This window comes from Taudactylus pleione, unplaced genomic scaffold (genome assembly GCF_031769625.1).
Source record: "Taudactylus pleione unplaced genomic scaffold, aTauple2 ptg000372l, whole genome shotgun sequence".
In the NCBI taxonomy this organism is placed as follows: Eukaryota; Metazoa; Chordata; class Amphibia; order Anura; family Myobatrachidae; genus Taudactylus; species Taudactylus pleione.
Window position 1 is genome coordinate 18,178,292 of NW_028284773.1, and position 24,179 is coordinate 18,202,470.

General features: G+C 46.7%; 1 protein-coding gene and 1 non-coding gene across 6 annotated transcripts in view; both read left to right on the forward strand.

Annotated features, from left to right (window-relative positions):
* Window positions 1–15,339, forward strand: part of LOC148508333 (UAP56-interacting factor-like) — a 41,866-nt gene extending 26,527 nt beyond the window's left edge. For all 5 annotated transcript variants that reach the window (XM_088444864.1, XM_088444863.1, XM_088444861.1 and 2 more), the window contains exons 6-10: window positions 13,143–13,239; window positions 13,572–13,627; window positions 13,780–13,854; window positions 13,996–14,116; window positions 14,282–15,339. In XM_088444864.1, the coding sequence (XP_088300990.1) occupies window positions 13,143–13,239; window positions 13,572–13,627; window positions 13,780–13,854; window positions 13,996–14,116; window positions 14,282–14,377 (445 nt within the window). In that variant the 3' untranslated portion in view covers window positions 14,378–15,339. The remainder of the gene's footprint in view (window positions 1–13,142; window positions 13,240–13,571; window positions 13,628–13,779; window positions 13,855–13,995; window positions 14,117–14,281) is intronic.
* Window positions 15,340–23,792: 8,453 nt separating this feature from the next.
* Window positions 23,793–23,974, forward strand: LOC148508334 (U2 spliceosomal RNA). Its single transcript, XR_015869607.1, has one exon. It is a non-coding gene; the product is annotated as a U2 spliceosomal RNA (small nuclear RNA).
* Window positions 23,975–24,179: the final 205 nt, after the last annotated feature.

Here is a 24,179-nt window from a genome sequence, read left to right on the forward strand (position 1 = left end):
GACATCACTAGTGATGTCAGTGGGAGTGCTTTTGGCTGTGATGGAGCACTCCTGGGCTTGCGGCAGCAAGACCCTACCGCAGGGTCTCGTCGCAAGCCCGATGGTCGCGATGGTCTTGACCATCGCGACCATCTTTTTGGCCGCTCGCATAAGCTGTGGGTGGTCACCCACAGCTATGCGAGTGGCCAGGAGGCCGCTCCAATATTAGGTAGGAGGGCCCTGATTCAGAGCGAGCGCTCTTGTCAGAGCGTCCGGCTCTGAATCAGGCCCACAGCTCCCTGCAGAAGCTGCCATGAGGTTATTTCTCCTTGGGGCCGTATTCAATTAGAAGCGAAAAGCCGTTTTTGGCGAAAAAGTATCGCGGATGACAGCGATACTGCTATTGATTCGGACATAAGATAACTGCTTCCGTGGTGGCCACTAGAAGGACCCTTTGGCTACGATCCTGGAGGTTGGACTCAGATTCCAAGAAGGCACTAGAAGCTCTCCCTTATTTGGGTGATGTCTTATTTACTGAAGAAAGAGAAAGTGTTCCAAAAAGGGGCACTCATGGACTCATTCTGCTATAGAAATCTCATAACTGGTAACCCAAGACAAATGAAAATCTTAAAAATTAACTTTTAATTTATCTATTAAAATATTAGTGAAATATTATGTGTTAAAGTGCTTTCAATGTGAGACAAAACTGACATAAAAATAAAATGTTGTGTCCACTCTCAGTCTGATATATACTCCTGGTAATCAACTCTAATGACTTCTAAATCATATCTCCTTCACAATGTGAATACGCTTTCCCCTACGTACTGTGGGGTTGATAGGGTGGTATGGATGTCACTTATGATCTATTTCAATATAGATTAGTAGTCTTAAATCCAATCACTCCATCGCTATATGTGATTTATAAATTCCTAAATCGCATTAATTCCATATCACATGACATATTAGTCCACATGTCTCAATATGTCACTATACAGTAAGACTAAGGGCCAAATGTAATCGGGTGAGAGTTTAGAAAATGTGAGAGTTTAGCAGTATACTCTCACATTGGTTGAGTTTTATCTTCAAAATGGGAAAACATCTGAATGAGATTTTAAATCATGAGTTTTTTTAAGTCTAAAAAAACATGCAAGTTCACTCTGTTACTTTGTTTTTGGACTCTATTACATTGGCAAAGTTTAAAAAGTGTCAGAAACTCACACTTTTCTAAACTCTCACCCTATTACATTTGGCCCCAAGTATCTATCATGCAAAAATAATTGATATATTGTCAAATGATTGATAGATGGATCTATTAAGCGTGTCTCATTCATACAAAAATTATTATTATTATCATCTATTTAATCGTCCTCGGGGCATGTGAATTAAATTCATCATCACTCTCATAAATTCTATTCAACACCACTAAAATAATATTTAATCCAGTAATCTGGTAGGGAGTCTAATGTGCCTGATCATAAGTAGTCACGACTATGGTTCATCACCTGTTAACTGGTAACCCAAGACAAATGAAAATCTTAAAAATTAACTTTTAATTTATCTATTAAAATATTAGTGAAATATTATGTGTTAAAGTGCTTTCAATGTGAGACAAAACTGTGATCACCTGTTGTTATCAATGTGAATAACTTACGATGGTAATATCCTTCTCATTTATATACCACTGTGTTGCCACATTGCTCACTAGACACAGTGTCATTGTTACTGCTTGTGACCCAGATTGTAAATATTGTAACAGTGTTCGAGTATGAGGACTATATACTGAAATAGATGGTATATAGGTCTGTTCCTAGATTAGTATCGTTATAATTAGTCACCGCAATCCATAATCAGCCTAATTCATACAATTATGAATTGCTTATAACGGTGATAATCACATTATTCCCTAGATAAATAGTATCAAATTGTCTGTTGAGACACACACAGAAATATTGTAGCAATAATAAGGAGTGTAGACTGATTACACCCGGTATTTTAATTATGAGTCCTATATTCACAGCATCTCTGTATATCAGATAGCGTTATATTGCCACATTGTTTAATCATCTAGACACATAATTATTGCCATAGGATATATGGGGGCATGATTGTGATACAAGCTGGTGTGGGAACTCTGCCGCTTATTATATCCGTTGTTAATACGAGCCCTACATTCGCAGCATCATATATTTATTATTTGCTGATAACAATATCAATCAGCAACACACTGTATAGGGAAAGCATGTGGATAGACATACACCAACACAGACTCCCGGACACGCTAGCCCACGTGTGCGGTACTCCTGGCTGGTATGAGAGCTCTGTCACTTTTGTAGTCCGTTACTAGTACGAGCCTTGCATTCACAGCATCTTATTTTTATTATTATTAGCTGGTAACATTATCGCCCAGCAACACATTGTATACGGAGGACATTTGAGTGAACATACAACAATTAAAACCACCGGACACGCGGGTCCACGTGTGCGGTACTCCTAACGTACATTTCGCGAACACTTCATCATAGGATCAACCCGACAAGTGGTTTGCACGGGGCTATAATCTCACTGATCACCAATCAGTATACTTGTTAATGATCAACAGATCTCTCAGCCTATCAGTGTTGCCTGTCAGCTTATTTCTTGGTTGAATCACGATCCTCTTGTTTTGTTACAGGGAAGCTGTTGTAATTTCTATGAATGACAGATTTCCCAACCAATCGCCTTTCGCTGTCATTCTCCTCAAAGAGTTCCGAATTAAAAGATGAGATATATGTATATTCAGTATATGGAAAAAAGAAAACCCGTTGCTTCCTCTGTTTGTTAGTAAATCTATATGGATGAATCTCATCAGGATTAATTAGTTAGTATTTGTAAAATGCCTAACCATAGAGATGAATAAATTGGCATAATAAGATCAACTCCCAATATTGCACATATAGTTATCCGTCTTAGAATATAAATAATCATGAAAATAATTAACTAGCTGTGACATAATTTAACCATAAATTACAGTATTAAATAATATAGCGAATGACCCATTAAAATAAATAATTGACTGCAACATCATTAAAATTAACCATAGGTTACAATACTAAATAGTATAGTGACAATCTCATCTAACAATAATTAGTATTGATAATGAGAATTAAAGTGATATAAATAATGTGAATAAACCTAAACAAAAATAATTGATTAACCATAAATGCTAAACACACTGAGGTATGTGAAAAACTATAACTAAAACTCATATAAATAAGTGTAATATAAATGTGTGTGAAGTAATAAATATATGTGATCCCGTGATCACTATGAAAATGATATATAATGTATAAGGGCCAAGTTAGATAATATTATCCTACCCTGACCACTAGTTCATAATAATGTATATGATATATATAAAAAACAAAGTGAATAACCAAAAATTGGTGAAGTGTCCTCTCATATCATTAAACTAATTAACTATAACAATTAGAATCATCCCATATGCGTTATTGTGTTATATCATCTCATTGAAGAAATACCCCATAATTTATGAATTCATTAAGTCCTGATGGTTGTAATCCTCCCATTAAAAAGTTCCATTGGCTTTCTCTTTTAAGTAGTCGTTGGGTGAGGTTTCCACCTCTTATACCCAAATACACTCTTTCCAATCTAAACGCTGTTAATCCACTAGGATTACCACAATGATAATCATTGAAATGTTTCGCTACAGAGGTCAATGGTTTAAATTTTTCTTTATCGGCTCTAGAATTTCTAATTGAGCCTATATGCTCCAAAATATGCTGTTTTTAGAGCTCTTGTAGTCATACCAATGTACCTCTTCCCGCACGGACATGTAATACAATATCCATTGTTTTACAATTTATATAGTCTCGTATCTGTTTTTTTCCATATTTGTCTATGAAGTGGGTGGTTCTTTGCATGTAATTACATGCCTTGCATTCCCCACACCTAAAACTTCCTTCCGCAATAGCCTTCCTCCTGTTGGACTTGGTAAAATGGCTATGGACCAATTGATCCTTTAAGTTGACCGAATGTCTCCAAGTAATCGATGCCCTTGTACCAAGGGCCTTTGCAAAATCCTGATCTAGCAACAATGTGTGCCAGTGCTTTTTAATTATATTTTGAATATCCCTCCATTCGGAGCAGAAATCTCCCACTAATCTTCTAGTTTCTAATTTCCACTCAGCCACTCTTCTATTTGGGTATAGCAGGGAGTTCCAATCTCTCTGATTTGCTTCATATCTTGCTCTTTTCACAGCTCTTCTGCTGTAACCTCTCTGTATCAACCTCTCAGCGGAGTTAATCAGCCCTTGTTTCAAATTGTGAGGCATCTGAGCAATTCCTCTTGATATGAAGGAACTCACCTTTCGGGATTCCTTTAAGAACTGGAAGGAAATGAGCACTAGTTCTATGTAGAACACTTACTTGCCGTGATTTTCCTATGTAAGTAGTGGAAGCCGACCACCCTCTCCTCTTTGTATTTTCAAGTACAAGAAAGTAACATCAGAGTTACTAATTTCATACGTCAATCTTAGATTTAGGCTATTTGTGTTCAAGATCTCAATGAATTTAACAAATTTATGTCTGGGACCATCCCATAGGATAAGGAGGTCGTCTACCTAATCCACATTAAAATGCATTTAGTATACTCCTCATGTATATCACTGAAAACAATAGACTCCTCCCACCATCCGAAATATATGTTGGCATAGGTGGGGGCACAAGCCACTCCCATGGCTGTGCCCCTCACCTGTAAGAAAAACTGGTCATTGAAAACACAAAAAAAATTTTCAACACAAATCTCAAGTCCAAAAGGAATTCACCAAAATGGGTTAATCTCTCCTTTTCCAGGAAGAACTTGACTGAGTAAATTCCCCTGTCATGTATAATGCTGGTATATAGCGATTCTACATCGCATGTAACAAGTAGAACCCCTTCTTCAATATGGATTTTATCTAATTTACGCAGGACATCCAATGTGTCCTGTACGTATGAGGGTAAAGTAATCACATACTTCCTCAGGTGAATATCCAAGAACTTACATGGTGATCAGTGAGATTATAGCCCCGTGCAACCCACTTGTCGGGTTGACCCTATGATGAAGTGTTAACGAAATTTACGTTAGGAGTACCGCACACGTGGACCCGCGTGTCCGGTGGTTTTAATTGCTGTATGTTCACTCAAATGTCCTCCGTATACAATGTGTTGCTGGGCAATACTGTTACCAGCTAATAATAATAATAAAAATAAGATGTTGTGAATGCAAGGCTCGTACTAGTAACGGACTATAAAAGTGACAGAGCTCTCATACCAGCCAGGAGAATCGCACACGTGGGCTAGCGTGTCCGGGAGTCTGTGTTGGTGTATATCTAATCATATGCTTTCCCTATACAGTGTGTTGCTGATTGATATCGTTATCAGCAAATAATAAATATATGATGCTGCGAATGTAGGGCTCGTATTAACAACGGATATAATAAGCGGCAGAGTTCCCACACCAGCTTGTATCACAATCATGCCCCCATATATCCTATGGCAATAATTATGTGTCTAGATGATTAAACAATGTGGCAATATAACGCTATCTGATATACAGAGATGCTGTGAATATAGGACTCATAATTAAAATACCGGGTGTAATCAGTCTCCACTCCTTATTATTGCTACAATATTTCTGTGTGTGTCTCAACAGACAATTTGATACTATTTATCTAGGGAATAATGTGATTATCACCGTTATAAGCAATTCATAATTGTATGAATTAGGCTGATTATGGATTGCGGTGACTAATTATAACGATACTAATCTAGGAACAGACCTATAGATCATCTATTTCAATATATAGTCCTCATACTCGAACACTGTTACAATATTTACAATCTGGGTCACAAGCAGTAACAATGACACTGTGTCTAGTGAGCAATGTGGCAACACAGTGGTATATAAATGAGAAGGATATTACCATCGTAAGTTATTCACATTGATAATAACAGGTGATCACAGATTGGGGTGATGAACCATAGTCGTGACTACTTATGATCAGGCACATTAGACCCCCTACCAGATTACTGGATTAAAATTATTTTAGTGGTGTTGAATACAATTTGAGCGTGATGATGAATTTAATTCACATGCCTTGAGGACGAGTAAATAAATGATGATGATAATTTTTGTATGAATGAGACACTCTTAATAGATCCATCTATCAATCATTTGACAATATATCAATTATTTTGCATGATGGATACTTTCTTACTGTATAGTGACATACATTGAGACATGTGGACTAATATGTCATGTGATATGGAATTAATGCGATTTAGGAATTTATAGCAATGGAGTGATTGGATTTAAGACTACTAATCTATATTGAAATAGATCATAAGTGACATCCATACCACCCTATCAACCCCACAGTACGTAGGGGAAAGCGTATTCACATTGTGAAGGAGATATGATTTAGAAGTCATTAGAGTTGATTACCAGGAGTATATATCAGACTGAGAGTGGACACAACATTTTATTTTTGTCAGTTTTGTCTCACATTGAAAGCACTTTAACACTATTTTTGCACATAATATTTCACTAATATTTTAATAGATAAATTAAAAGTACATTTTTAAGATTTTCATTTTCCTTGGGTTACCAGTTATGAGATTTCTATAGCAGAATGTTGTCATATTAAATAATCCGTGAGTGCCCCTTTTTGGAACACTTTTCTACTTCAGGGTCCATAGGGTATCCACAGGATACCTTGGGGGTATAGGTGTGACGTCAGTCGCTGGGCACCATAGAGTTAAGCTTTTCAGCCTCCCAGGATGCACTAGGGTCCCCCTCCTATACCCCGCCCCCGAGCCAAGGCACCTCAGTTTAGTTTGGTGCCCGGCCGGCGTCAGGTGCACCTGTCGGAGTGGGGGCTAGAAGAGCCCCTGAAGCTTTCTTCAGTGCAGCTGTGGCTGCACATCTGGATGTACAGCATGGACAGTCAGTCCTGACGTCCATGCTGTCTTCCCTACACCCCCGCCGGTACTAGAACGCCGGTACCGATCCGGGGATGCTGGTGAGCATCTGGGGTCACAGCTAGCGGTGACCCCAGATGTTCCGGACCATGGCCGGATCCAAGGGGGACAAAGGTAAGCAGCGGGGTCCCGCGGTGGGTCCCCGCTGGTCACATGGTCCTAAGTCCCCAGGCAGGGGGCTCCCTGGGGACTGGCTGCAGCGTGGAGCCAGGCGACCAACCTGCGCTTTCCACTACCCCCTGGGACAGAGGACCGCAGCAGAGCGGTAGCGCTGCGGCGTCCCAGGGGTTAAATGCATGCCAGGGGAGCGCGCCTTCCCTGTCTCACAGCCGGCGCCTCCCCCGCTGCACACAGCCCTCTCTGCATGCTGCCGACTGGTCCTGTGGCAGCGCTTCTCCCCCAGGCCAGCCTCCTCTCTGCTCCTCGGCGGCCATCTTCTCAGAACGCATGGTGAACGCTGCTGGAAGCGCTGGACGGAAGCATCGTGGTCTGGGTCCCCCCGCATACCTCTCCTCCGCTGTGGCTCAGGTCTGTGTATGCAGCGCTGTGTCCTACCAGGCCCTGTGTCTGTGTAGTTGAGTGATCAGCGCTGTTAGTGCAGGAATTGTAATTTCTCTGCATTGTATGTGACTGTGCTAGCGCTGCCTGTAACTTTTCTTCTCTAAACTGTCAGCTTTATTACTGTCCCTGTTCTTTCTGCTAAAGCCCTTGCGGTGCGGTGCTGCAGGGTGGTCTCTCGCCTATTTAATACTTAATTGGTGAGAGAGGTCACATACGTGGTGCCATCATGTCTGAAAGTGATTTTCCCCTCCGGCTACAGTGTACCACGTGCAAAGTACCGTTAGCGGAGGGGGAGGGTAGCGTGGAGGGCCTTTGCCGGCAGTGTTTGTCCATGGCGCGGCCTATTACGGTTACAGCACCGGTACAGGAGCCGCCCTGGGCTTGTTTCGCTCAGGCGTTAACAGCTTTAGTGGGTCAGTTAGCTCCGCAGCCCGCGTTTACTCCGATGGGTTTGTCCCAGCAGTCTGTGGTGTCGTCACCCATGCAGGGGTTCCCACGACAATTGGTGGTACCCCACAGTCTCCCTATTTCCCCGCTCCCGGGTTCTCAGGAGCCAGCGTGGGTTAACTCCCTGACGAGTTCTGTACAGCACTTGTCGGATGTGTTGCAAGGGGAGTCTGTGATGCGGCCTCATAAAAGGCCGGTGGCGTCTCTGTCCGCTCCTTATGAGGATGACGAAGGGACGTCTGATGATGGGGAGATTCTGGATCCTTACGATCAGGAACCTCTCCATACTAAGGACGCTGATGCTAAGTCCAAAGTATATATTCCTGGACTTATTCGGGCGGTCCGCACAGCCTTGGTGATTGAGGACGAAGTTCCCCCAGCGGCTAAGTCTAAGTATGCCTTTTTCAAAGATGTGAAGGGCGATGCCACAGTCTTTCCTCTTTCGGGTCAGTTGGTGGACCATTTAGAGGGCGTGGAAACAACCTGGCAAAAGATACCAGCCGCAGAGACGCCTGGCGGTGGCTTATCCGTTCGCGGATAATTATTTTGCTAAGTGGGAATCCCCTCCACAGGTGGATTCTCACGTGACCCGTCTTGTCCGTAGTGCCACATTGCCGATGCCATCCATGTCCTCCCTTAAGGATGCTACGGACCGCAAGGTAGAAATCTGCCTGAAGTCCGCTTATTCCCTTGCAGGGGGGGCAGCACGGCCGGCTATGGCCATTTGCTGGGTTGCCAGAGCGATGGAGCGCTGGGCGGATTCATTAGAGGCTTCTTTTGAATCCGACTGTCCGGCCGAACAGGCGGAGTTGATTGGCAATCTCCGTGATTCGGCCACCTACATCAACGAGGCGGCTCTAGACATTAGTACTCTGGTGTCTAGAATTTCTTCAGCAGCGGTAGCTGCTCGTCGCACCTTGTGGCTGCGATCCTGGAAGGCGGACGCAGATTCCAAGAAAGGTCTGGAAGCGTTGCCGTTTACCGGAGAAGTTCTCTTCGGTCCGAATCTGGATAAGATTGTGGCCACGCTGGCGGCAGCCAAATCTGCTTGTCTCCCGTCGGCCGCTGCTCCTTCTGGTTCTGGACCATCGTCCTTTCGGTCATCTAGGGCCCAGAGCAGGCCCAAACCACAGTCGTTTCCTCGACAGGCTGGCCCTAAGAAGTCGGTCAAGCCCCGGAAGCAGGCATGGAGTACCAGACGTCCGGCCCCCAAGCCAGATGACAAGCCTGCGGCCTGACGGTCCGGGCCTCCCTTTGGGGGATCCCAGGGTGGGAGGCCGCCTGCTACAGTTCGCCCAGTGTTGGTCGACCACTACGACAGACACTTGGGTTCTGGAGGTGGTTTCCCACGGATACGCCCTCTCCTTCCGGCACAGACCCCCGGCTCGATTCTTCACCACGGGTCTACCATCAGACCGGAACAAGGCTACGGAGCTGCGGAAGGTATTGCACACTATGCTCCAGGCTGTAGTTATAGTGCCTGTTCCATTCTCCCAGAGGTGCCAGGGTTTCTATTCAAATCTATTTTTGGTACAGAAACCCAATGGGTCATATCGTCCGATTCTCAACCTCAAAGCACTCAACAAGTCTTTGCGGGTCCCGAAGTTTCGGATGGAGACCCTACGGTCCATCATTCTAGCGCTGGAACCTGGGGACTACATGGTGTCATTGGACATACAGGACGCTTACCTGCATGTCCCTATTCTTTTGCGCCATCAACAGTTCCTCAGGTTTGCAATCCGCAGCGACCACTTCCAGTTTCGGGCGTTACCTTTTGGCCTGGCAACAGCACCACATGTTTTCACCAAGGTCATGGCGGCTTCTCTGCGGCTGCAGGGAGTCCGCATGTTGCCGTATTTGGACGACCTGTTATTGGTGGCAGGATCTCCAGAGCTCCTGTTACGCCACTTGGACCTGACCATTGCACTGCTGCAACGGCACGGCTGGCTAATCAACTGGCAGAAGTCCACTCTAATCCCGTCTCGGAGGATTCTGCATCTTGGAGCCTTATTGGACTCGGGACAGCAAAGGATCTTCGTGACGGAGGACAAGATCTCTGCTTTACAGTCAAGGGTGCGCAGTTGTCTGCACAGCCGCCGGGTGTCCTTACACTCGGCGATGAGGTTACTGGGCTCCATGGTGTCGGTGTTCGACATGGTGGAATACGCCCAGTTTCACTCCAGACCTCTGCAGCACCTGATCCTGTCCAAGTGGAACGGGCTGCCTCAGTCTCTGAAGTTCCGGACGATTGTGCTCACCCCGGATGTTCGCCTGTCCCTTGCGTGGTGGTTACAGACGACCCACCTCAACAAGGGACGTCCGTTCTGGGTTCCAAATTGGGTCCTGTTGACAACGGACGCCAGTCTTCGGGGCTGGGGAGCAGTTTCGGGTCCACACTTGTTCCAGGGCAGGTGGACGCCGACAGAAGCGGAGCTTCCAATAAATATCTTGGAACTCCGTGCGGTCTTCAATGCTCTCCAGCAGGCACAGCGGTTTCTCCAGGGTCGCCCGGTGCAGGTCCAGTCGGACAACGCTACCACCGTGGCCTACATAAACAGACAAGGAGGAACTCGCAGTCGGGCGGCTCTCGTAGAGGTCTCTCGGATCCTGGTTTGGGCGGAGCGCAATCTTCCGGCCATATCAGCGGTCTTCATCCCGGGAGTGCTCAATTGGGAGGCGGACTTTCTAAGTCGCCAGGACGTTCATCCGGGGGAATGGTCCCTGCACCCGGACGTTTTTCAACTACTGGTGGACAGGTGGGGTCTTCCAGAAATCGACCTCATGGCGTCCCGGCACAACAACAAGTTGCCGGTGTACGGGTCTCGCACAAGAGACGAAGGGGCGTCTCTGGTGGATGCTCTGTCCGTCCGGTGGACGTTCCGGTTCGCATACCTGTTCCCTCCGGTCTCCCTTCTTCCACGGGTAATCCGGAAATTCAAACAGGAAGGAGGGACGCTCCTGTTGATAGCTCCCGCGTGGCCCAGACGGCACTGGTTCTCAGACCTTCAGGGTCTGTCCGTGGACAGTCCTCTGTGGTTGCCGCTACGACCGGACCTTCTGTCTCAGGGTCCTTGCCTTCACCCAGACCTGACTCGGCTGTCTTTGACGGCGTGGCTGTTGAGACGGCCATGCTGAGGTCCCGGGGGTTTTCCAGCTCTGTGGTGCGTACCATGTTACGAGCTCGGAAACCGTCTTCCGCGAGGATATACCATCGCGTGTGGCATACGTTCTTCCAGTGGTGTCGACCGAGAGGTTATGCACCGCGGGAGTTTCGTCTGTCTCGGATTCTCGCCTTCCTGCAAGCGGGACTAGATCATGGGCTTCGCCTTGCTTCTTTGAAGGTACAGGTTTCGGCCCTATCTGTCTGGTTTCACCGTAGGATTGCTACAATCCCGGATGTGCGCACCTTTATGCAGGGTGTTCTCCGCATTCAGCCGCCCTTTGTTCCACCTGTGGCGCCTTGGGATTTGGCTGTGGTCCTGAGGGCTCTCCAAGGACCGCCGTTTGAACCACTGGGCTCAGTGGATCTTAAATGGCTAACAGCTAAGACTGTTTTCCTTCTGGCCATTGCTTCGGCCAGACGTGTTTCTGAGTTAGGGGCTCTTTCTTGTAGACCCCCTTTCTTGGTTTTTCATGGGAACAGGGCAGTGCTCCGCACTCAGCCCGAGTTTCTTCCCAAAGTTGTTTCCCAGTTTCATGTTAACGAGGAAATAGTTGTTCCGGCCTTTAACTCACCGGGTCTTTCCGTGGGTGAGGCCTCTTTGGATGTTGTGCGGGCCTTAAGGACTTATGTGGACCGCACTTCTTCGTTTAGGAAGTCGGACGCTTTGTTTGTCCTCTATGGCTTCCGTAAAAAGGGTTGGCCTGCTTCAAAGCAAACTTTGGCAGCCTGGATCCGTATGGCTATTTCTGAAGCTTATCTTCATGAAGGCCTACCGGTCCCTCCTTCTCTGAAGGCTCATTCCACTAGGTCTGTGGGTCCTTCGTGGGCAGCTCGACGTGGTGCCTCGGCAGTTCAGATCTGCAAGGCTGCTACGTGGTCCTCTGTCCATACCTTCGTGAGGTATTACAGGTTTGACACCTTCGCCTCTCAGGATGCTTCCTTCGGGCGGCGGATTCTCCTTTCTGCACAGGAGCGTCCCCACCCTTAAAGGATACTGCTTTGGGACATCCCCAAGGTATCCTGTGGATACCCTATGGACCCTGAAGTAGAAAATATGAGATATGGTAAGAACTTACCCTTGTTATCTCTATTTCTACGAAGTCCATAGGGTTCCACAGGACTCCCGCCCTGTCGCACCTGTGCTGCAGATGGGCTTTGCTCTGGTCACCGGTTTTCCGTCTTCCTCTGGTGAGAATGTGATTCTTGTATGTGTCCAGATCTTTGTTCTCTCTCTTCCTTCTCCTCCTCCGGCCTATGGTTTGATAACTAACTGAGGTGCCTTGGCTCGGGGGCGGGGTATAGGAGGGGGACCCTAGTGCATCCTGGGAGGCTGAAAAGCTTAACTCTATGGTGCCCAGCGACTGACGTCACACCTATACCCCCAAGGTATCCTGTGGAACCCTATGGACTTCGTAGAAATAGAGATAACAAGGGTAAGTTCTTACCATATCTCATATTTTTCTCTTTCTTCATATATATGTATTCAATTGTTCCTGGGTGCACCCCCCTTTAAGCAGTAATAATTATTTATATTAATACTATATAGGGGAAGGACATTATATTATTACATAGGTCTGTGCGGACAACCTTTTAGTTTTGGGTGATGTCTTATTAGGCCCAGAGCTAGATAGGATTGTGGCCATGGTAGCAACATCTAAGACAGCCTTCCTGCTGTCCACAGCTGCCAAGCCTCGGTCTCTCCTTTCAGTCCTTTCACAAGGGAAAGCAAAGGGGCAGTCCTACTCCAGGTCTCTGGTTTCCTTCTCCAAACCTCCCAAGCCCCGCCTCCTGGGCTTCCCGTTGCCTGACTCTTAAGCCTGCAGACAGCAAGCCTGCCGCATGACTGGGTGGGCCCCAACCTCAGGGTTCCCAAGTTTTGGATGAAGTCAATTGTGTCGTTCGGTTTAGTGGAAAAGCACTCAGGTTTACAGATTCACAGTGCTGTTTTTAATTTCTTTACTTAATGTTACAGCAATTATTCTGAAACGAGAAGCTTTAGAAGAGGTCAGAAGATAAAAGAACAGAGGAACAACAGGCACGCCACATATGTCCATAGAAGAGGCTTGAAGGTAATGATCAGCAACACAGAGACTGTGATCAAAATCCTAACAGGATTGCCCACAGTCTGTTCTCACTACAGCCCCCCCTCTCCCAGCTCCCAGACCACAGCAGACCCCAGATACGCCCACCTCCTGCTGCTGACTGCTTTTCTTGCAGGAAGTATAACTAGGTACTACTGTGCAGCTTTATATCAAATCTATTCAGTTTTGAGAAGCTTTATACTTAACTCTGAAGCAGGCAAATCTACCTTCAGGGGGTACACACGGTCATAGCCGAACCTGCTTGGATACCATATTTATACTTCCTTTTATTTTTTTTATTTTTCTCTGTGTCTCTGCAGGTTCAGGCTACAATGGACTTCTATGAACCTAAAGCATTTAACAGCCCTGATGACCCGTGAGTGTGCAAATATTGTATTTGAGTTTTCCAAAATTGTGCAATATCATGTAATTATTACCATATTGCTAGAATTGTTTATGGACTTGTCTTTCCCCATTGCTGAAAAATGTATATTGTGAGTAGAACAGCTGCCATTCTTTATGTTTCAGATGGAGGACATGTAAAAACCACAGTGGTATTCTCACAGTGTCACTCTCTAACCCTTCTGCTGTAGTATTCCCAAGGTATGTCGCTAGGTTCTAAAATTCTTAAGAAATGTAAGTCTCATTTATTTTTATGCTCTCATGACTATGAAGTCTTCTTAAACGTGTATGTATTTGACTTCAAATACTTAAACATGTCTCTTACGTGCTTGTGTCCTACAGCAGTGTGGAGACCAGGTTGCCTCGACCCCCGCTCCCCTTTTTGTTGAAAAAGGAGGGTACAGAAATAAAGGTTCCCAAAGGAGTCCCTCTAGACTTTGACATAAACAGTGTTGCAAAACAGGTAACTGTCGTCTTGTGTTTGCTGACTCTATTGCCTTCTTAGGAAAAGACTATTTTGGAGCTGTCGTTGTTTTTTTGTTTTGCTTAACATTACTGTGTGTGTTTTTCAGTGTGTGAAACTTAACTATGCTAGGGAGATTATTCTAACGGTCTTGTTTTTCACTAGACTGGAATCACATTGAATGAACGCTTCAAGATATTGAAGGAACAAAGCCTGTCCCAGACAGTCGGCAAAGGCAGCAGATTTGTGACTGTGGGATGAGGCCCTGATGTCTGCACCCTGCCTCTGCTTGTTCTTGTGTTTACGTTCTTATTTGTTCACTTGACTTTAAGCAGAGACCAAGTCGACATAAAGTCGACTGCACTGAGGCTGTGGATTCCTCAGATCCTTGGGATTTTTTTTGAGAGCTCTAAAGTGGAAAACCTTTTTGTATCGTTTTTACTGTGAAATATGCATAAAGGAAAATTTAATACGAAGACGGTGAAATGTGACTTGGAATTGTTAGCTCTAGCAAAAGTGTTCGCTAGGCAGCCAAGATACCATTATGAGTACATGGTAACTATTTTATTTTGCTGGACAAAGATGGTTTCATATTAAAAACCTAACATATTGATGTTTTCCTACACTGTTTTCTTGTACAGTTTTATTTATGCTTTGTACCCTTTCCATTAATAAACTGGATGGCTAAAAAGTCTCCTGCAAACAAAGGCAACATATAATTTGCTCTACCAACAGTTTCTGAGACCTACTACTGGAGTGAAAGTAGTATGGTGTTCCCCATGAAGGCAGAGGAAATATCCGTCTCTTTGTAGCACTCTTATCAGCTGCACATACTGGGAATCTGATTGTACTTTTGAGCAAGAGCAAATTGTTTATGGTCATCTTATTGGTCCCCTTACCAATTTTCTGCTTAAACTATGGACTAGTGGCAAAACTATAGAAGCTCAAGAAGTGAACTGGGAAATGTTCCTGCGTAGCATACTGGAAAATATATAAATAACGTTTTTGTTATTGGTTAGAGATTTGATTGATATGTAGAGGCATGTTCTTTGCCTGAGTTGAGGATTTCATTCTGAGCTTTCCCACTGGATACAGATCATACACCTTGTTTGTCACCCTGAATGACTTTTTTTTTTTTTCTGCTAAAGTTTAATTCTGTTGATAAAATTATGTTGTTTAACTTACCTTTTCGTTTTCATAATAAAATGTTCTGCACTGTTTAAGTCTCATATAATAGGTGTTTTTTATTCTCCTTTTACACAACAAATTATCATATAAGGCAATCCAATGGTTTTTTTTTTGTGAAGCCACTTGCGGTGTGCTAGGTCAAAAGCCTGGGCCACTTGCTTGTGTTTTCTTCCCAGGCTAAAATTTGCCAGACAGTTATGCTGGGTACACACTGGCCGATATATTGGCCGATCAATTGATCGGCCAATATTTCGTGCCCCTGTCGGCCCGTGTGTCCAGACGATATGTCTGTGAACCGCGTTGTTCAGACATATCGCATTGGCTGCGCTGTACAGCTGATGAACAGATATGTCTGCAACATATCTGTCCATCGGCAAGTGTGTACGGGTGATCAGCCAATCGCCCATACACAGGGGCGCCGAGAGGGGGGAGCCGCGAGCGGTTACTAATTACCCAGGTCCGGCACCGCTCCCCATCCCTCTTAGGTCACAGCAGCCCAACACACGCTGCTGTGTGCTGGGCTGCACTGAGAGACTGTCCGAGGCTGCTAAAGCAGCAGCCGGAGAGTCTCCAATGCCAAAAGGGGGGAGCGATCACGCTGACCGCACCCCCCCCATGGGCTGTGCGCTGGGCTGAAGGCCACACAGTGCCTCCCTCCCCAGCACCGCAAATGGGCTTTCTCCCCCGAAGGGGGCGTGGCCACGAGGCTGTGATTAGGCCACGCCCTCTATCCGCCCCCAGGCTGGCCCAACCCGCTGCATCATGCAGATGATGGTCGTTCAGTGTGTATGAACTACCATCATCTGCAGATCACTCGATCTGCAGATATATTGCTATAGTGTGTACCCACCTTTAGCCACTGGTCCAATTACTTAAATTGCTGGGATTTATTATACATTTATATATACACCCTGAACACACCTGATCTCGTAATGCTAAGCAGGGTCAGGCCTGGTTAAGACCTGAATGGGAGACCACCTGAATACCAGGTGCTGTAGGCTAAACAGTACATTGAGCCAGAACTCTCATTCAGGACTTAATGTGCTTGATTCCCAGGTGACTCGCATCATTATATGTTGTTACCTTCTAATGTTTTATGCGTACCTCAGCATGCTTGCCTGGCTGGGGAGATACCACGGTCAGAAGATTTTTCACCCACTTGCACTCCAGCTGTGCTGACCTGTTATTTTACCAAATACGGAAACTTGACTGCTTATTTTGGTAGTGAGGGACTGCGTTGTGCTCCCCTTGTACACCTGGGTTCATACACATTAGTGTTTTCTACTTCAGGGTCCATAGGGTATCCACAGGATACCTTGGGGTATAGGCGATGGCGGCAGACATCGGGCACCTCCAGAGTTAATTTTTCAGCCTCCCAGGATGCACTGGGGTCCCTCTCCTAATCCCCACCCCCGAGCCAAGGCAATCCAGTTTCGTAGGTACCCAGCTCTGAGTCGGATCACCTCTTCAGAGGGGGGCTGTTGGAACAGCTCCTGAAGTTTCTTCTAGCAGCTTTTGCTGCGATGATATGAGCGGGCAGCATGGACAAGCTAATTAAGATCCATGCTGCCGCTCCTTCACCCCACCGGGCCAGAACGCCGGTACTGACCCGGGGATACTGGGGGGTATCAGGGTCTCAGCTAGCAGGGACCCCGGTATTCCAGACTGTGGAAAATGCTCCAGCGTCCGAGGGGTTAACAGCATGCCTCGAGTGTGTGCTTTCCCTGTCTCACAGGCGGCGCCTACCCCCCTGCACAGTGCCTTTCCACAGCGGTCTATGGCAGCGTTCCTCCCCCGGACCTGTCTCCTATCAGCTCCTCAGCGGCCATTTTATAAAAGAGTGGCGAACGCTGCTGGATTCTGATACAGGGGGCATCGCGGTCCGGGCCCCCTGCATACCTCTTCTCCAATGAGGTCAGTGTATGCAGCACTGTTTCCTATCAGGCTCTGTGTCTGCGTAGTTGATCATAGTGCTTGTAGTGCAGGTGATTTATTTCTGCATTGTATGTGACTATGGGGGTCATTCAGACCCACTCGCGAGCGGCAGTACGCTCGCAAGTGGGTCGATGTTCCCCACTGCGCATGATGGAGGGAGCTCCGTCGTGCTCATGCGCGAGACCCGGCGAGAGACGGGCTTTCCATCGCTCGGGGACTCGCATCAAAGGGGGCGTGCTGTCGATGTTGATTGACAGCACGCCCCCTTTGGTGGGCGTGCCGGGGGTGTGCCTGCCTGACGGAGGCGTTCCCATGGGAACGCCTACCGTCTGAAGCCGGCCCCACTGACATCACTAGTGATGTCAGTGGGAGTGATTTTGGCTCTGATAGAGCCAAAATCACTCCTGGGAAACCCGACCGCAGGGTTTCCCTCGCAAGTACGATGGTCGCGATGGTCCAGACCATCGCGACCATCTTTTTGCACGCTCGTATATGCTGTGGGTGGTGACCCACAGCTATACGAGCGTCCAGGAGGACGCTCCATTTTAATGTAGGAGGGCCCTGATTCAGAGCGAGCCCTCTGGTCAGAGCGTCCGGCTCTGAATCAGGGCCTATATGCTAGTGCTGTCTGACTATACTTCACTTTATGACTGTCAGCCATTTTACTATCCCTGTCTTTCTCTCTCTTGTGGTGCGATGCTGCAGGGTGCTTATTGCCTAAAATGAAAAGTGTTTTTCTGTGTGGTGCGTCACATACACATCGTTTACACTCATCATTTCTGAGAGTGAATGTGATTATTCTCCTCAGCTAAAACGTACTACATGCACAGTACTGTTAGCGGAGGGTGATGTGAACACTGAGGGTTTCTCACATTTATATATGCTATGTATTTTTGAGAATTGGTTTTGCACTCTGCCATATTTATGCAGTAAGTTTCTGCGGCTTGACAAGCATCAGACAGGACTAGTATTTTGCTTTACTACTATAATGTTTGTGTGTATGTATAGATATTTTTGTATATGCTATGTGGTCGCATTATACCCAGTGCATGCTGTGTGCTATTACCATGCGGTTGTGCCTGCAGGTATTACGTACACTCTGCTGTTCCACTCTACCTGTTATAAGGCAGGTACGTGAGGAGAAACAGCTAATTCTCACTCCCTGGTAGTTCACGCAGTGTTCACAGTAGTCTCTCCCTCCCTCCAGTCCATGTTGCAGGGATTTCCCTTAAGCCAAAATGGGACACGCTTTATGCGGAATCTGCATATTGCGCCCGTTCGCCTGCTCTTTGCTTCGGCGATGAAGTTTTGCGTGTATGCCTTGCTAGGTAGGCGGTCTGGGATTCGCCTGCGTGATACTTTTTTGCCAAAGCGAAATTGTTTCGCCTTTGCGATACTTTTTCGCCAAAGCGAGGTGCGAAACATTTATGTGTAAAGGGTATTCTGCGGAATTTCCTTCGTCAGTGATATCACAGGAATGTTAGCTGCAGGTTATCCATTTCCTGTAGTTCGTTACATGCCTAGTGAGTGCTGCAACCTTGCCTATGTTCTCTCGAATGCTACGTATCATAAAGTTGTACTATGTTGGAAGTCCATATACTTCCCAACAGAGGGGGCTTCCAGACCAGCTATGACCAAGCTTGGGTAGCCAGAGAATGGAACAAGGGGCAGATGCCTTGGATCCATATATGTCAATGAGGCAGCCTTAGTTATAGGTCTCCTCACTTCTAGAATTTCCTTGGCAGCAGTGGCAGCGCGCCGCTCCCTGTGGTGGCGCTCATGGAGAGCTGATCCAGACTCCAAGAAAGGGTTGGAATGCTTACCCTTTAATGGTGAGGTCCTCTTTGGCCCTGATCTGGACAAAATTGTGAGCACTTTGGCAGCAGCTAAATCCGCATGTCTACCATCGGCCCAAGTTCCTTCTGGGTCTGGGATATTGTCCTTTTGGCCCTGTTGGCCCAGGGTAAGTACAGGGGCCAGGTAGGCTATCAAGCCAAAGAACCAGACGCCCGGCTTTCACATCTGATAGTAAGCCCTAAGCCTGACGGGACGTACCTCCCACTGGGGGACCCCAGGGTGGGACGCCGACTTCTTCAGTTTGCCCAGTGCTGGTATCAGACTACTACAGACACTTGGGTAGGAGAAGTGGTCCCTCACGGGTACGCCCTCTCCTTCCGCAGAAGGCCTCCCAGCCGGTTTTTCTCCACAAGCCTTCAGTCAGTTGAAGACAAGGCCCTGGAATTCCAGAAAGTAGGGCACTCTATGCTTCAAGCGGGGGTTATAGTGCCTGTTTCGTTGCCTCTGAGAGGCAATGGGTCCTATCAGCCTATTCTCAACCTCAAGTCCCTCAACAAGTCTTTGAGGGTCCCTTGGTTCAGGATGGAGACCCTGCGTTCCCTCATATTGGCTATGGAGCCTGGGGATTTTATGGTGTCCTTGGACATTCAGGATGCCTACATGTATGTCCCAGTTGCTTTAGCTCACCAGCGGTTCCTCAGGTTCGCAGTGGTCAATCAACATTTCCAGTTTCAGGTACTGCCCTTTGGCCTTTCCACGGCACCTCGGGTGTTTACCAAGGTTATAACATTTATAGCAGCCCACCTGTGGATGCAAGGGGTCCGCCTGTTACCCTATTTGGACAACCTGCTATTGGGGGTACTTCAGGGCCATCTGCAACAGACAATGGCCCTAATTCAGAGCCACTCGTAAGCGGCCGCTCGTTCGTTCTGACCGATGTTCGCACATCTGCGCATGCGTACGGATTTTAGTACGCATGCGCGAACCAGTCAGTGTGGCCGAAAATCGTTTGTTCGCTATATAGCGAATGCCTGCTATTTTGAGTGACAGAAGGAGGCGTATGTGGGTGGTAACAGGGGAAGGTGCTTGAAAACGGGGGTGTGGAATTCGAAAGCAGGCGTGCTTAAAGGTCAAAACGGGCGTTTTAAGGGATTGCATAATTAATACAGGAGCGTCATTGACCACGTCACTTGTTTTTTTTTTTTACTCAGAACTGCTCGCAAAATAGCGGTTGAAAAAACCAGCCACAAAAATAGCGAGCAGTTCATACGCTGTTCGATGTACTCAATTAATCTAATAAATAGTGGACATGACGTATGGTGCGAGCGGCAAGGGGGCGTATTTTTCAAAATTACAACCACAAGTTTTGCTCGCTCGTTCAGACATAGAGGCGTGAACAGACCGCAATTAGCGAACGGTTCATTTAAATAGCCACCCCTTGTTTTAGAACGAACGACCGCAAATAGCGAGCGGCTCTGAATGAGGGCCAATATCTGTGTTGCAGAATCACGGCTGGCTGATAAACTGGAAGTGGTTCCTCAGACAACGAAGGATCTTTGACAGAGGAAAATATCTCTGCTTTACAGGAAAAGATTCATACTTGTCTTCAGAGTCGCCGAGTGTCCCTTCACTTAGCAATGAGGTTACTGGGATCCATGGTGTCAAAGTTCACCATGGTAGAGTATGCAAAGTTTTCACTCCAAACCTCTGCGGAATTTGATTTTCTCCAGATGGAATGAGTTGCCCCATCGGATAAAGACACTGACAATGGTGCTTTCTCCAGAGGTATGGCTGTCTCTGGCCTGATGGCTACAGACGTTCAACAAGGGACGCCCCTTTTGGATATCTGTCTGGGTCCTCCTGATGACGGACGCCAGTGTCCGAAGTTAGGGGGCTGTGACAGGTCCACACTTCTTTAGGGAAGGACAGCAGAATCTGCTCTTCCAATCAACATATTGGTACTTTGAGCGGTATTCAGAGCTCTTCAGCAAGCTAAACTAGTTCTTCACGGAAAACCCGTGCAAGTCCGGTCAGACTACGCCACCAAAGTGGCTTACATAAACCGCCAAGGAGGAACCAGAAGTCAGGCGGTCCTGACACAGGTGTCCCGCATTCTGGCTTGGGCGGAAGGCAATCTCCCAGCCATCTCAGCAGTGTTCATACCAGGAGTCCTCAACTGGGAAGCAGACTTCCTCAGCCGTCAGGATGTGCATCCAGGGGAATGGTCTCTTCACCAGGAGGTGTTTTAATTCCTAGTGAACTAGTGGGGCCTTCCAGAGATAAACCTCATGGCCTCCCGACACGACAAGCTGTCTATGTAGGGGTCAAGAACAAGAGACGAGGAGGCTCTACTGGTAGACTCTCTGTTGGTCCGGTGAACCTTCCAGTTTGCGTACCTCTTCCCTCTGTTCTCCCTTCTTCCTCGAGTACTTGGAAGTTCAAGCAAGAAGGAGGCACGCTCCTGTTGATAGCTTCAGCGTGGCCCAGACATCACTGGTACTCAGATCTTCGGAGTCTCCATAGACACTCCGATGCTGTTGCCTCAACGTCTGGACCTATTGTCTCAAGGTCCTTGCCATTACCCGGACCTGGGTCATCTGTCTTGACGGCGTGGCTGTTGAGACAGCCCTTTTAAGGTCCAGGGGTTTTTCCAGCTCTGTAGTTAACACCATGCTCAGAGCTCGGAAGCCTGCTTCTGCAAGAATTTACCACAGAGTGTGGCATACTTTCTTTGAATGGTGTCGCCCTAGAGGCTATGATCCTCAGGTGTTTAGGATATCCAGGGTTTGCTTCCCTGAAGGTGTAAGTGTCTGCCCTGTCAGTGTGGTTTCAGCATAGTATTGCTACTCGTATTCAGCCTCCCTTTGTTCCACCAGTGGCTCCTTGGGATTTGACTGTGGTTCTGAGGGCTCTCCAAGGACTGCCATTTGAACCACTGGGCTCAGTGGATTTCAAATGGCTTACAGCTAAGACTGTGTTTCTTCTGGCCATTGCTCCGGCCAGAAGGGTGTCAGATTTGGGGGCTCTCTCATGTCGCCCTCCCTTTCTGATTTTTCATAGGGACAGGGCAGCGCTTCGCACTCGCCCTGGGTTTTCTACCTAAGGTGGTATCTAGTTTCCACACTAATGAGGAAATTATAGTGCCGGCCTTTAATTCCTCAGACCTCTCAGCTGGTGAGGCCTACTTGGATGCGGTACGTGCTCTAAGGATTTATGTTGACCATACCAATTCATTTCGGAAGTCGGGCTCCTTGGTTGTCCTCTATGATTTCCGTAAGAAGGGTTGGCCTGTCACTAAGCAAACTTTGGCAGGGTGGAATTGCATGGTGATTTCTGAGGCTTACATTCATGAGGGCCTTCCTGTACCGTCCTCTGTTAAAGCTCATTCTACTTTTTCTGTGGGTCCTTCGTGGGCAGCTCGTCGTGGTGCTTCTGCTGTTCAGCTCTGCAAGGCAGACACGCGGTCTTCTGTCCATACCTTTGTGAGGTATTATACATTTGATACCTTCGCCTCTCAGGATGCTTCCTCCGGGCGACGGATTCTCCTTTCAGCACAGGAGCGTCCCCACCCTTAAAGGATAGGGTTCCACAGGCCTGTCGCACCTGTACTGCAGATGGGCTTTGCCCTTGTCACCGGTTTTTCCGTCTCCTTCTAGTGAGAATGTGATCCTTGTGTGTTCCAGAACTTTCTTCTCTCTCTTTCTTCTCCACCGGCCTATGGCTTGTTACGTAACTGATTTGCCTTGGCTCGGGGGCGGGGTATAGAAGGTACCCTAGTGCATCCTGGGAGGCTGAAAGATTAACTTTCAGATGCCCGATGTCTGCCGCCATCGCCTATACCCCAAGGTATCCTGTGGAACCCTATGGATTTCGTAGAAATAGAGATAACAAGAGTAAGTTCTTACCATATCTCATATTTTCTCCATACGTGGAGTTATAACATCCATAAGGGTTTTCGCCTAACGGCGTCAGTCCTTCTCCCAAACATAGCTTACGTCTGGACTATAGCTTATGTTTGGGCTATTGCTATATGTTGTGTGTGTGTGTGTGTGTGTGTGTGTGTGTGTGTGTGTGTGTGTGTGTGTGTGTGTGTGTGTGTGTGTGTGTGTGTGTGTGTGTGTGTGTGTGTGTGTGTGTATATATAATATATATATATGTATTTATTTTAAGTCTTGGGCAATACAGATTGTGTAATGGTTAGCATTACTGCCTCACAGCACTGAGGTCGTGGGTTCGATTCCCACCATGGCCCTAACTGTGTGGAGTTTCTATATTCTCCCTGTGTTTGCGTGGGTTTCCTCCGGGTGCTCCGGTTTCCTCCCACACTCCAAAAATATACAGGTAGGCTAATTGGCTCCCAACAAAAAAAAATTAACCCTTGTGTGTGAGCATGTTGTAGGGAATATAGATTGTAAGCTCCACTGGGGCAGGGACGGATGTGATTGGCCAAATATTCTCTGTAAATCGATGCAGAATATGTGTGCACAATATAAATAACTGGTAATAAGTAAATAAGTCTTCCTTATGAGACTAATGTGGGCAGCACGGAAGGTGTGGTGGTTGGCTTGCTGCTGACTGAGGTCATGGGTTCGTTTTCCCACTGCGGTCCTAGTGTGGATTGTGTTATATATAATTTACTTCAGCTCTGCTTTTAGTGCTGATGCTGTACAGTATTACGTTGCACTGTACTGCTGGGTCTCTCTTTTTAAACTATGAGGCTATAGACGGCCCAGTGTATCACTAACTGGTTCGGGTTCTCTCTTCCTGTTTTATAGATATGATGCTCGGTTTCGACCGATCATGTGTAGTATCTGTTTTTATCAGTAGCTAATATATGATTGCCCCTAGCTTGGGGCCATATGTTAAATTAATTTTACTACAGGGTGATGGAAGAAGAGTTTGCTCTGTCCACTCCACACATTAATTAGAGTATATCTTTGTCCCTCCTCTGGGGGGGAAGGTCTCCATAGCCAGTGTGAAATATGTGTTTATTTCTTCAGGGTCCATAGGCTCCACAGGGAGACCTTGGGGATATAGCTGGATCTGGATCCTGGGCACCACACAGTTAAAAGCTTTGCTCCCAGGATGCACTGGAACCATCCTCTATACCCCGCCCCCGAGCCAGAGGCACCTCAGTTCTAGT